The sequence below is a fragment of the Chroicocephalus ridibundus genome, chromosome 1 (assembly GCF_963924245.1).
Source record: "Chroicocephalus ridibundus chromosome 1, bChrRid1.1, whole genome shotgun sequence".
NCBI classification, from domain to species: domain Eukaryota; kingdom Metazoa; phylum Chordata; class Aves; order Charadriiformes; family Laridae; genus Chroicocephalus; species Chroicocephalus ridibundus.
In genome coordinates, this window is record NC_086284.1 from 203830038 (window position 1) to 203844743 (window position 14706).

The 14706-nt window shown below is 42.2% G+C and overlaps 1 protein-coding gene across 1 annotated transcript in view; it reads right to left on the minus strand.

Annotated features, from left to right (window-relative positions):
- Positions 1 to 14706, minus strand: part of LOC134511940 (sucrase-isomaltase, intestinal-like) — a 63207-nt gene that overhangs the window by 17843 nt on the left and 30658 nt on the right. Inside the window, exons 10-15 of the mRNA XM_063326785.1 lie at positions 10969 to 11079; positions 10741 to 10857; positions 10573 to 10657; positions 6596 to 6713; positions 3169 to 3337; positions 2529 to 2645 (exon numbers count right to left, since the gene is read on the minus strand). Of these exons, the coding sequence (XP_063182855.1) occupies positions 2529 to 2645; positions 3169 to 3337; positions 6596 to 6713; positions 10573 to 10657; positions 10741 to 10857; positions 10969 to 11079 (717 nt within the window). The remainder of the gene's footprint in view (positions 1 to 2528; positions 2646 to 3168; positions 3338 to 6595; positions 6714 to 10572; positions 10658 to 10740; positions 10858 to 10968; positions 11080 to 14706) is intronic.

Here is a 14706-nt window from a genome sequence, read left to right on the forward strand (position 1 = left end):
ACTAATATTTGCATAAAATTTTTCAACATGAAAAATTCCAGTGAGTTCAGAGAGATCACGCCCCACTGTGGTCTATGTGAGCCATCTGCAGCCACCCCTAACCTCGTGATGGGAGCGGACCTGGCGTTTCACGTCTGGGCTTGGGAACAGCCACCCTGTCTCTAGAAACTAATTTATCCTGGAGATGCAAGTCCTCTGGGACTGAGAAGGTGAAACACAGGAAAAAGGGAAGACTGATAAGCTGCAAAGCAAAGGCAAAAGCATAATTATGTTGGCCAGGAACATAAAGGCAAATCTATTTAAGAGTAAGAATAAGTTCATGGCCCTGCTGAAGCCAACAGGAGTGGCTGAAGTCACTGTGCGGTGGGGAAAACATTTCATCTGTGCAAAGAAACTTGATTTCTCCTCCTGTGCCCACTGTTTTAGGATGTTCTGACCAAAGGGACGCCCACACATCAGCAGTGCCCTCGCTTCCTCACTGCCAGCAATGCTCTCCTGGGAGAGAGGGCACCCATGCTGGGTCCCACCATCAGGAGGGCAGGTTTAAGCCATCTGTCTACACTCGTTGGCTGCTTCAGGTCTACTTCAAGGCAATCTCATGTCTCCCCTGCAATGTAGCACACAGCCCAGGGCAGTGCTGATACGGGAAAGAGCTACATCTCCTTTAATTCCTCCTGTCCGACCTTCTCCAGCTCTAAACTGAGTCAGCTAACAAGTCACACAGCTCTCTTCCTCCTTCACAAAATTTTCCCATAATACTCAGTTTTCTCATTAAAATTGAAGAATGCATGATGAATTCCAAGGATAATGAAACATAAAAGGAACAGAAGTAACAAAGCTTTTTTATATTATCTAGTGCTTTTCAGACAAGAAATGTATTAATTAAACCATTTCAAATCCCCAATGGATTAGGCAAAGTGGATATTTAAGATTTTATTTTAACACTAACTTAATATTAATTAAACTCAATATTTAAGTTAAATTTCTCCATTACTATGTTTACATAAGAGTTAGTCACTGATAATATTCCCTGCTGGCTCTGAGCTCCAGAGCATCCACCTATTATTTCAAAAATTGCACAATATTTTTACCGGTATTCTGACACTGTACAAATATTGCCAAAGTTCACAAAAAAACAGTCACACTCCTTAGGTGATGCTGAGTCACCCAAAATGCCTTGTTCATTTCTTTCAGTGAACACAATGTTTTAAATAGATTTAAGTAATCCAATAAAACCAAATGTATCTTCTGTCACTTCTGTCATTCACTCAACACTCGGTTGCAGCTCCTGTCAAGGAGACCCATTGCGCTTTCTCTGCTTATTGAATTTTTCATATGTGATTAATACCCACTCACCCAGACCAGTCCCCATTTGCATACCTAAAGGGCAGAGCAAAAATATACAGATAAGCTACCTCTGATTTTAGTGGAGAGGTAAATAGAAAATATTTATCAACAGCAGCAGCTAACACCTTGCAGACATTTGTTCTCCTAGAGAGAAATATCTCAGCATATCTCAGGGATTACCATGCCTGGCCCTCTTAATGACAGCACTATAGTTTATTAGTCCCACATTTGCCCAGCTGCTGAATTTCCTGCAGAAACAAAGGTCTTTTTGAGGATGTAAATGTTGCAACATTTTGATGATGCAACTTCAAAGAAAACTGGAGTTTAGCTAACAACCTGAGCTCCAGCGTTGCACAGCTCAGTTTACATTAAAAAAAAAAAAAAGGCATTTATTGAACTAGCAGAACTGTTTCATCGTGGTTGCTGATAAACACAGTGTACTGACAAAGGCTGCAAGACCTTCAAACTGGTCATAGTTAGAAACTACCTGATACTTCTTTCTATCTGTGACAAGTCTTGAAATGACTTTATGATAAGACAAAGCCAGGGCATGGGTCTGGACTGAGACTGCACTTTTTCATCCTTCTCATGGACTCATTGGCCTTTTTCAGTCTTTGTTGCTTCTTGGCTGATAATTGCTGTGGCTATCACTGGCTCTCCTTGGAGTTCTCACATGTTTGTCTGAAGTTTGTAAATGTGACATTTGTCTGAAACTTGCTTTTACATGACAAAGATGGTGTATAACGCCCTCTCTCCCCTTCCTGCAATACCTATTATAGTTACAGAAACAAAAATTGAAGTAAACAAGGGAATAGGAAGATGTGCTGACACTCACTGGCTCTTAAATAAAACCTGGGCTTCAGTAGGTAAATGATGGAGGAGATGAATCTTGCCAACAGCATGGGAAGACCATTTTCTGCCATTCAAAGTACACAGCACACATTTCTGCATGGCTTTCGGATGTTACATACTACGTATTTTTCAATGTTTCTAAGTCACCTTTATGCTATGGATGGGAAAAATTTACGCTTCAGTGTGTAATTCCTGGTCTCCGTGTAGCACCTTTTCACCCGTCGCTCCAGATTACCCGAGAACGGCAGGTTAATTTCTGACAAAATACAAATCACCATTGTTGTTACTGTAATCATAGACTACAGCTTTGTGTACCTTTGTTTACTTACCATATTTCCCTCTGCATTGTGGTTTCTGGAAAATGGATAGAAAGAGCCAAGCTGCATCCAGCGCAAGCAGAGTTCATAGGTAGTGTTATAGTTAAACCCACAGATATCGGCACCGATCTACAGAAAAAATAAGATCATTGGATAAGTGCTTGTGATTGTGGCCGAGGTCCAAAAATGAGAAACGACAGAAGTTTGTTAATAAAAATAATTTTCAGAAAAGATACCTATTTCTGATGATTTTATGAGAATGCTCCATAGTGATATGAATTTTTCCACAATTGAGATTGTACTGGTTCCTAGAGCATTAATGTCACTGTGGAAGATCTGAGTATTTCAATAATTCTACAGATTCTTCAGCCCCGCTTGCAAAACCAGAAATATATGGAGGGACCTCAATGGTAGAATACATAATATAAAGAGATCGGTTTTGGATGGCATGCAGTGATTTAATATGAATCTCGCAGTGCTATTTTTGTTTCTCTTCAGCCATCCAAGATTGATGACATTTAGCTTTTTTTAATCTGCAGTTCCTTATGCTGTGGAGGCCGTTCCTGCTGGCCGTCTCAAGCAGCTTATTTGAGAAAACATTTGAGTTAATTTAAAGTTGAGCCAGCAACTGCCTGAAGGACACTGGACTTACATAGGGGATGCCAAAGAGGTTGAATTCCAGGACTCCAATGATTGACAAGTGCATGTCCCTCCACTGAGAGAAGTTGTCACCCAGCCAGTGGCCCCCATGCTTCCCACTGCCAACAAATGTAGACCGACTCAAGACAAACGCTCTCTTTCCAGTTGCCTGCTGGACAACACTGCAAAAAAATGCAACAAAATCATTAAAAATAAGAATGGTAACCAAAAGGGTCATACGATCAACCCGAGCTTTCAGGCACAGTTTTATCTGAAGGGGTGTTATTCGTGAAACGATAATTATTGTGGTCCTGAGTCATGTGAAAATGTGGCTGCAAAACTGCAAATAATGGGAAGTTTTACTCAATGGCCCAAAATAAAAAACTAAGATCTATCTGATCCACAAAACAATCTGTTTCAGGTTTTTTTAGTGTTTAATTTGTGTTTAATTTATTCTCAACAGCGTCTCAAACTGAAAAACTGAAACACAATTTCCTTTCTATATTAGAACTTTTAATTTAGTATCCTACACGTTCCTAAAAAACGGTATAATATGTACTTTTTTCAATATAGGATTTATTTAGAGATTTGTATTGGTAAATAAAGTTCTAATACCCTGTAATTAAAAGTTTAAAAAAAAATCAAAACAATATCTGAACATCTTAAAAAAAGAAATAATCAATAAAGAAAGCAAAAATGTAATAATTCAAAATGTCACCCCATCCTTGTAGTATTTCCTCTGGTTTCCTGTCACTGTTTGATATATGAGGTTTCATTACAGAATTAATGGTGTAATGAATTTTTCCTTGCCTTTTGAAAATACTTTTGCTGCATCACCAGAAAAATCAAGGAAGTGCAATATGCCTTATTAACAAACCTGTTACAAAATTCCTCAACATAGGATAATCTCTGTACCTGATTATATATTGCGCTATTATATATTGCAGGAACTCAAATTCAGCTCTGCTTTAACATGATTTGGGTAACGCAACTTAGATTCTCTGGGAAATCCTAGAGTGAAATATTAATCATGTTGTTCACCATCCACCTCCTTCTCCCGTTCCTTAATGAGATTTGATCAAGAGCTCTTTCATCCGTATTCAGGTTGGCCAATATTTGGTATTGGCTCTGTCACAGCACAGAGCCTTTAAAATGCTTCATCATTTGTTTCTGAAGCAAAAAACCCAACAGCTTTCATGCAAGCCTAAATATATTAACCTTATGGGCCATATGCAGCAAGAGGGGCAATTCTTGAACCATGCGAGACCTGCTGGTTGTGGGTTGTAGGTGCTCTGCTGGGCCCAATAATGGCACAAGACCCCATGTGGTTTGTATAAGTGGCATTTTGGAGCCATTTCGTGGATGTCCTGAGCATAAGTCCTCTCCTCTGGTTGTGCAGCACAATTTTTAGGCTCCATTTGCAAATGCAGGTGCTAATGAGGGCAACATCGCATCAACTCAACTATGACCCAGAGCTGCATAAACAATTTGCAACAATTAATTCATTGAACACATTTCAGTCTGCTGCAAACCATTGCCGAACAGGTCCTAATGTTGTCAAATGTATTTGTTGATTGAAATTATTTACAGAATATCATGTGCGAATAACTCCTGGCATTAAGCTATGCACAAGCTGATTGCTGCTACTTCATGTATCCAAATTCAAGCCATTTGACATGGGTCAGGTGACACATTTCCTATTCTCTGGCTACATTAGAATAATTCTTAGAATTGTCTTTTATACGATTATGAACTTGTCACTTGTTTTCAGCCAATATCCTGCAATTGATGCTGGTTTGCTAAATATTCCTGACAGTAATTTAATTTAGTATATTATTTGTGAAGAGCGAATGCAGAAAGGGTATACAGCCAGCCTTGAAAAGAAATGAGTTTGAGAGACCCACATGAATATGCACGAAAAATTCTTCACCAAAGTTTCCCAACTTTGCAGCGAACCCAACCTCTGCCGATGCTTTTAGGGTGGTTCTCCAGCCTTGAAAGACTCTACATTAGGCTAAGCAAAACAGGTGTTTCTTTGGAAGGAGCCCTGGAAGCAAGTGCTGCAGGAATGGGGAAGGTTCACAGCCTTGGGGGAGGCTGCAAGGAGCCATGCAGCAGTAATGGTCCCAGCATCATTGGTCTGGGTGAGCATGGCCAGGACAGTGTGAACACCGAAGGGGCTGGGGCAGATGTGCCGGCACACGGAGTTTTTCCTGATAAATTCACAGGGTTTGTCTCAGGCAATTGGCTTTGCTGGCACAGAGCCTGAATAAAACTAAGAAAACAGCTCAAGAAGATAGGCAAATCCAAAGTCTCTATTCAAAAAGTGTTACCAAGACAGTGTATGGTTACACAGGCCCAAGTGTGCAGAGGACAAATCCTGATGGAGAGACCAGAGATGGGAGGATCTTTGCTGAGATTGGCGTATAGGGGCCAAAAAACCATGCTAAGTCCCATGAGTCCTAGCTGGGCTGGGTGGCCAGCAAGGTCAAGGGTTTGAGGGTTTCTGCTCCTTCTCTCAACAGCTGGACTGCTCTTCAGCCAGGCCCACAAGAGCTGGGAAACTGCTTCCAGCTTTTACCCGGTGCTTCCCTTCCCCCAGGCTTGGCGTGTAAAATACAAGTGCATCAACACCATAAGTAGGCTCACTTAGCCATGTCCCCTGGATGCTATCACAATACAATTGCTGAAAATGAGTGCTAAATACCAAAACAAGCCAGCACAGGGATCCCTGCTTTGGCACTTACATTAAGGTATTAAACTTATCCATGTTTTAGCTCAACCTCTGCCAGAAAAGGCATGATTTGCCCATTTGATTTAATCCAACAGCTAGCTTTCCACTGTGACTCCAGCTTCACAGCAACGGTCTGCCTGTGTAAGCTAGCCTTGAGTGCTTCCCAGCTGCAAAATTAGTTTTACATTAGCCGACAGCAACTCTGCCCTCCCGGACTGACTCAGCCCCAAGCTAAAATGCAAAACGCTGCCCTGCCGGGAGCAAGAGGCAGCTCCAGAAGAAGCCGGGGGAGATGCATGGTTCAGATCCTGCACTGGCAGTGATAGAAATTCCTCTGCTTGGGCCACGGGAACAAAGGGATGGAAAAATTCCCCTGATGCCACACAAGGCTGTGTCTGCAGCAGCTGCACGTGAGCAGCTTTAGCGGAGCACAGGAACATCTTGCTCTAGTTATGCAAAAGCAGTAGCTGAAGAGTCGGGTCCTACAAGCAGATCCAGATTTTAGCTAAGAAAAGTAAAATTGTAAAAGATTCTGTTTCTTCTTCCAAGATACTTGTCAAAACTTCTTACTAAATGCCAAATGGTAAAATGAAGCATGGGGCTCTTTCTTATTAGATACTATTACCAATTTCCCAGGTAAAATCAGTGGCTTTTAAAATGTATTTCAACCACCTGAAATCTGCTTAGAAATACTTGGAAAACTTACTTGAAGGTTGGTTCTGTCTGTGACCAGCCGAAGAGAGAGTGTGTGTCATAATGCTCTCCAAGGTAAGTCTTGGAGTCGGGACACAATGTCTTTTGTGCCAGGGAACGATCAGTAATGGCTGAGAATGATAGAAAACATTGTAAAATTATACACATCGCAATTCAACTTTCTTCATATTTCTACTCAGTTAGGGGTGAAAAAAACAAAGGATTTTGTTAAGAGGAACAGCTGAAGAATTGCCAGGCCTGCACTGATTCGAGGTTAGCACGTAGCCATGAATACCTGCTTGCAGACAGGCACACGTGTGCTCAGGTGGGTGAGAGGACTGAGAAAACACTGCTAATTTAGTTCAAGTTTTATGTCCAATAATTCAAAACACCTCTACAGATACCATGTATTCAGTAAGTAATAGCCAGAAAGAAAATTTCTGCATTGCTGAATTAAAAATACATCTACGTGTTCTTTTACATAGTGACAAAGTTTACTTAAAAGCAAAGATGTCGCAAGAAAAAAAAACAAAACAAAATCAGAAATTCAGACATCCAGGGAACTTAGATGGTTGTGTGAAATGATGAGACCTCGGTGTGCCTATCACTCAGCTGCAGAGGTAGGTAGGCAGCACAATTCTGCCCTAGCTCAACTCCTAGCAACACCTAAGCTCAACTCTGGCCCCTCCCTTCCCTTGAGGCATCTAGGACTGAAGGACAGCAGGACTGATGGCACGGCCCCAGGTAGCTTTGGGAGTGATGAGTGGGGGGTGCCAGGGGTGTGCAGGGGAGTAAAAAGCATGAGGTGCGGCAGTCACAGAACCACAGAATTGTAGGGGTTGGAAGGGACCTCTGGAGATCATCTAGTCCAAACCCCTGCCAGAGCAGGGTCACCTAGAGCAGGTTGCACAGGAACGCGTCCAGGTGGGTTTTGAATGTCTCCAGAGATGGAGACTCCACCACCTCTCTGGGCAGCCTGTGCCAGGGCTCTGCCACCCTCAAAGAAGTTCCTCCTCATGTTTAGGTGGAACTTCCTCTGCTCAAGTTTGTGCCCATTACCTCTGGTCCTGTCACTGGGCTCCACTGAAAAGATCCTGGCCCCATCCTCCTGACACCCACCCTTTAAGTATTTATAAGTGTTGATAAGATCCTCCCTCAGTCATCTTTTTTCCAGACTAAAAAGACCCAAATCCCTCAGCCTTTCTTCATAAGAGAGGTGTTCGAGTCCCCTAATCATCTTGGTAGCCCTTTGCTGCACCCTCTCCAGCAGTTCCCTTGAACTGGGGAGCCCAGAACTGGACACAGTCCATTGGGTGTCACCTGCTATGGCCCAATACACTGCACAGAAGAGAGCAAGGGTAAGTTATAATGGGTATATTCACATGCAGGTGAATTATCCAGTAACTTTCTATCAGCACGTCACAGGCAGTGAAGGCTTTTTTCCTTCAGTAGCAGCTTTTTTCCCTCAGTAATAGTCGGGGTAGACCTGACATCACTGGCACAGCACCCATTTAGCTGAGCCAAGGGGGAGCAATATGAGGCACAAATTGGCTGCACAGACGCTGCCTGGTCTTTGATCCCATATTAAGGAGGCGCTGGCAAAGCCCATTTGGTACAGAAAAATGTGACTCTCATCCTCTGCAGCTAACCTCCATGAAAATGCCACGTGAAGTTCAGCAGGAAGTGGGCAGGTCAGATGTTTCATTTATACAATGTATTTATTTTTAGAGACGAAGTTGAAAATGTTATAAAATCCTCTCAAAAAAAGAAAGAAAGTAGATTCTTAAATATTCTTCTTTTGCATGCTTAATTAGGTGCATGCACTGTTGTAAATATTTCCCCATGAGCAAGCAATCTCACTGCCTGATTGCACGTTACTGTATGTTTGCAGTTCATTACTACAAAGTGCATTTCTCTGTACCTGAAACCCCATTAGCCTCTCTGCTCTGCTGTGCCACCACAGCTGGAATCCCCGTGTTTGGATTTTTAGACACAAGGACTCCAGTATGGCTGATCTGCATCACAAATAAATTTATGGGCAATTTCCAAGTAACTTTGACTGATATGGCTCCGAAGAAGACACTAAGGTTCTGGGGAAAGTCACACTTAATGTCCCAGTGGCACTTAATTATTAGCCCCATAAAATTAAGATGGGATATGAAAGAAAATGCTTCCACATGAGTGAAATTTTCACGCTTCATTCTTAGTCTAGTTTGTATTCTGCCTCAGTAATACTGATTATTTTACAATTGCACATTAATCTTCAGTATAAAATGTTTTATAGAAAATTGATTTGAAGGAAATCTGCCTTTAGAAGTTCAAACCATGGTTACGTGTAATCGTGGTTATAATTTAGATAAGGAGGCTGAACGCCACATGGACAAAAAGCCAGAGGCACTGAACCTGGGACTTGCGCAGGTTCAGTCACCTAAGACAACAGTGAACCCCTAAACCCCTGCCAACTCCAGGAAGGTCCTAATGTCTTATTGGACTAAGCAACTTGGGTCCCACCTCACACCTACACCAGTCAAGGGCTTGGACAGCCAAGGGCATGCACAGTGCTGGCATAAAGTGGAATATAAAAGAAAGCCCTTAAACACTGGTTGAAAACAGATCTCCTACACCTTGTAAAAAATGCCTTAGGCTCCTGTCTGCAGAAGGGAGACCAACACTGTGAGTCGCAAGCAGAAGTAGGTGCATACGTGCACAAGAAGGAGCAAGTCAGGGGAGAAACTGGGCTCAAAACACACCTGCCTTCAGCATCACTCATTGTCCTTACATGTCGTGTAGGCGTCTAGGTCTCTGACTCCTGTGTAATGGCTCAGACTTCAACACTAGTTGTTGCAAAGCTCAGCTTCATGGCCCAGAAGCCTCTTTATAGGTCCATCCCTCAGTCCTTTATTTGTGACGGTAAAGGGAGCCCTGCCCTTTTGGCCATCTTCCCCAAAGTCGCACACCTTTTTTTTTTCAGCTCTGAATGCTGACAAAAATGGAGGTAATGTAAGGCAAAGGTGGAAATGTTTCATCAGTTCCTGGGCTTTCGTCAATGACGAGACCCACAGGGCCAGTATACAACAGTCACAATCAGCGGTTTCTCCGCAAAGAGAGCAAACACCAAAATCATAATTAAAAGCTCTGCTTCTGGTTTCAATAATTTACAATCTTTTTAGAATATTTTGTCATGTTTTTGTTACGTTTATGTTTCTGTTGCATCCGGAGTGAAAAGGAATGAGACTTAATAAATAAAATGAAGAATTCACATGACAGTACAACAGCCTGAAGGGAAAAAGGGGACATTTCCAATACTTCACTGTCAATAACTCATTTATGTATCAACTTCCTGCTGCATATTAGCATTGCTCAGGCAGCCGGGCTTTCCTGGGGAAATGTTGGCTGGATTAATTGCCAGGACCACTGGCACTAATTGTAAGTACTCATGGCTTCCTGGGGAAGAATGAGCATGTCATTAACACGGCTACTGGAAAAGGTGTTCCCATTCCTATCAGTCTCCCATAAGCTTGGACATTTTTTAACTTATTTTTAGCCCGTTTCTAGGAAGGCAATGAAAATTCCTTTCCTAAGAGAAAGAAGAGATATTGAATTAAGGCATCAGGGAGATATGTCTTCCTTGACATGGTTTGTGGAAAAGGCAGAGACTGCCCATCCCTGGGACTAGCAGTGGTGATGGTAAGGCAGAAGGGTTGCTGAGTTACAGTATATAGGTACCTTGCCCTTTCTCTGATGCAAACCGGTTGCTCAGAGAATGGCAGGGATGGCCGTTTTTCTAGTCCTGCTACGAGGCAGCCCCCATGAGAGAGAAAAGTCCCTTAGACAGAGTAAAGCTGAGCCAATGAAGTCCTGAACAAATATGTAACTGAACGCATAGGACAGGCAGAGAAAGATGAAAAATGAGAGGATGGATTTTTTTTCTAAGAAATAACCTATCTGTGATTAAAAAAAAAAAAATATTATCAAGGAAACTTTACTTACTCGGAATGAAAGGAGGGTTATTGATATTATTAGCAGCACATCCAGGAAACTGGCCTTTCAAGAAATTGGATGGTTCATTCATATCCTTTAATAAAGAGAGTGAGACACATGTCAAAAGCCTCATTTTCTTTTTTTAAAAGAAGGGAGGGCAAATATAACGAGACGTACAATCCAGATCCCATCGTAGTCAAGGACATCCTTAAGCTCCAGACACAGCTGGGTCCACCACTCGACTGTGCTGGGGTTGGTGTAGTCAGGAAACACCGAGTCTCCGGGTGGCCAGGCCTGGAGTTCACAGGTAAAACAACCAGTTATCTTCTCATTTCTGTTACACAGCTGCTTTATCACTTTGAAGCAGCACTAGACCAAATGCATGAGAGAATTTAATAAAATAACCTTTCCAACAGCAGGAGTGCCATTGGAGTTGTTCACCCAGACTCCCATTTCCTCTCCGAGATCATAAGGCCTGTAAGTGCCCGGTTCTTCATCTTTAGTTATGAAAGGGTCCTGAAAACAGAGATTGCATTTCCATTATTGAAATCCCAAAGGTAACAATTACTTTTCTATTTGTATATTTTAGAAAAATTTGGATGATGTTCTTAATGCAGATTGCAATAATATTGAAAGAAAACAGCATTAAAATTTAATAAGAGTTGAGAGCACATAATAATTTAGGAAAAGTCATTAAAGATGTGTCGTGAGTATTTCTTGTATAAGGCAAAAGTAATGTGAAATTATTAAATAACCTCATGTTTATTTTTATGAGACATTCTATGTTAAAATGGTTTTAGAGAGGCACTAGATTTTACTTTTCCCCCTGCCGAGGTCTCTGCTTGGCAGAGCAGGGTGCCACGCTGGGCTTTCCCACACTTGGACACCTCTGGATTTCCCTCCAAGGCAACCCTCATTCCAGCTGCCTCAGCAGCTCAGTGCTGGAATAACTCAAACTTCTCAAGGGGCTTGAAGCTGGGACACATCCAACCTCAAAAGGACCTCGCTAACCCTCCCTTCAGATCCAATGTCAGACAAGGATGTTTTAGGCCAGGCTGGTGCAGAGTAACCCAACCCACCCTACACGCCTGCAGGGCCATATGTCTCTGTTCCCCCCTGGCATGACAACAACAGCATTTCACACCCCCATAGCTCATCCTTGCCACCCATTTCACTGCTTGGGTTGTCACCACCTCCCATTGCTGACAGTGACATTGACACCACCAGCTTCTCTGCCTCAGGATGGCCGTCCGTAACCACCAAGCTCATCGAAAAGGAGCCTAATCTGCTCCTGGGGAAGATGGTGGCCCCCCATGTCAGTAAGTAGTAAAGTCAGGAATACTTTGAGATGCCAGTGAATGAAGAGATACTATTCAATTCTGCTCAGTAGTCAACTGGGACTAAAAGGAGATCAGCGCGCTTCGCAATATGTCCCTAATTGGGAGCAGCTATCTGCTTAGTGTTATTTACAACAGAGGAAGATTGCAGCCATTTTACAAGAAGGGAATTCTTCACCTTTCTCTTAGAAAATGTTATTCCCTCAGGTTCTGCTTAAGGCAAAACCTTTCAGTTATGAAACACAATGGAGAAAAACACCACTGGAACAATTCTTCCGTTCACTCATAGCTTGTGCAATAATTTAAGTGAACTTTAATTCACATGTGATAGAAGTCTAACTAATAAGCTTCTCAAGAACAACAAAAAAAAATCCCATCCCAAATGGTAAATTTCTTTAAAGGCATGTTTTAAAGCTCATTTTAATACCTAAATTAATTGCCTGATTTACTTGTAAGCCCTCTGATAGCTATAGCCCTGGTGAGGAAAGTATATTCTTCCTTGCCTCAAAAATAAAAGCCCCTGCTAAATCCCTACCTTAAGTGCAAAATTCTCTTCAATTTTAACTATCTAGCTCAAGTGTCACCTCCATAAAGAGTATAAGTGTCCATTACCTTTTTAACTTGTTTAATGGTTCAGCTTTGGAAAAGAGAAAACTGTCCATCTGCGATAATTAGCTTATAATTGCAGAAAAGATGTCTCTCAAGGGACTTGAAGGCTGTAAGAAGTCAGCTTAATTAGCTACTCCTAATCCAAACTTCTGGTTTCCTTCAGCTGAAAGGTTATTCCAGTGCATAAATCTAATATATTATGCAAGTTTAGTATCGTCCTAAAGAGAACAAAACCCTCCCATGCATTCATGGGTTGTTTGTGGGGGAGGAAGTTCATGTCTGTTAAATCTTCCCTAACTCATCTTTTTAGCAGCTCTTGGAGAGGAGGAGCTGAGCATCCTTAACTCCAGCTGAGTTAGGTGCCCAGAGACCTGGGGCACCCAGCACTTATCCAGACCGATGCACCTATGGCCCCGAACATAGATTTTGATGCACATCCATAAAAACTCATCTCCGGAAATTTTAGCCTCTACAGCTCATAGAGCTGGACTTTAAAATGTTAAAGCTATCAAGCATTATTTTGAATCATGAGCATGTTGCTATTGACTTGCACGTAATTTGTCACTCCTGTCATTCCTAGCTGTTTTTATTTTTAGTGTGATTTAATGGAAGGTATGCAAGGTCTTTCATTAAAGCTGCTCTTCAGTAATGATGTTTATAATTTTACATTGTAGTCATTGTTACTTTTAGAACTTCTTTCTTCGTTTCTAAAGAATATATTTGTTCTGACTCAGCTGAAGCATGCACATTATTCAGCGCAATAATGATGACCAAGTACTGGCACTCTTAGACAAAATTTCCCTTAAATGGAGGTGGCCTCTGGAAGAGATCAGGAGAGAGAAGTGCTGAAGGGCTGCATTTAGAGACTCTGATAATGGGGCCATGCTACTATCAAGGTGGCCACAGGCACGGCGGGCGCTCAGCTTTGGATGCAAGCGTGGGGACTGGACTTAGTGGTGGCGAGGCACCAGGTGCCCCAGCGGTGGTGGCACAACCGAGTGCAGGGTCCTGTCCTCAGGCAGCTTGCCGGTGTTAATACTGCTGGCTGTTAGGATCTGCACTTTGCTTGTGACCATAGCGGCCCAAGATGAGGAGGACTGAACCCGCCTCCCCCAGATCCATTTACTAGAGGTTTTACATGACGCTAAGTGGCTGCAATCAGAGCCCATTTCCTGAACTCTTCATGAGGGAGGCAACAATCTGCTACACTTGGGGAACTCACTCATCGCTGTCACTATCCAAAGGGAATCTAAATAGAAAGTTGTTCTTGCAGTATCAAACTGCATTACACTTGCCTTGATTGCAGTTAGCATGGCTTTGCTGCCACTTGGGAATGAAACCCTTCATACTCTTCCAGCTCCTGACTCAACTTATGGGAATGCTTTACATCACTAAAGAATGCTAACGGAGTCAGAGTTTGACAGAAATATTGGCAACTGTAATAAAGTGAAAATAGAAAACTTCGCTACCAGTGCAACCTGTATTTCCCATTATCTTTTAAAAAGTTAAGGACAAACTGCATCAGCTTTTGTTCTTTTTCACAAGCTTACCTAAAGAACTAGAACAGAAGACAGTCCTCAGTTAGAGGTTAGCAGAAAGAGGAAAGAAGGGCTTGCTATCCGGATGTCCATTTGCTCATTGCACAAATTAAGAATTGTTGTTATATTCCTTGCATCGGCCTAACAGCTGAATTTAGATTTATATAGCAGCAGCTCCTTGCACTGCGTTAGCATGCACCATCTGAAGAACTGAAAGGGCTTTAAAAATGTGGTTGAAGTTAAACTCACAAGTAAGAGGGTAACATAGGTCACCCACTAAACCGTGACTGCTTGCCTGCAGCTTCTTAACCAGCAGCAAGTGCAAAATAACCGGAGGCATCCTAACTTTGATGAAAGAGAGGTGACTACCATGTATTTACTGAAGGGGAAGGGTGTGTATAGGAAGAGCTACACCAGACTCATGGTATTTAGCTGGTATATTCATGTCTCGCAAACTTTTTTGAGATAAACCAATAAATAGGCGGGTGGTATTTAATGTTACAGCTCTAAGAGATCAGATCATTTTTAGAGCGGTATTGAGGATATAGGGAGCCTAAAATGCCTAATAGCTGGAAAGAGCACTCAGCCCTGACAGCACATGTGCTCATCTACCACTTGGTTAGTTATTTACAATGATGTATCCGGTTAATTTTGGACTA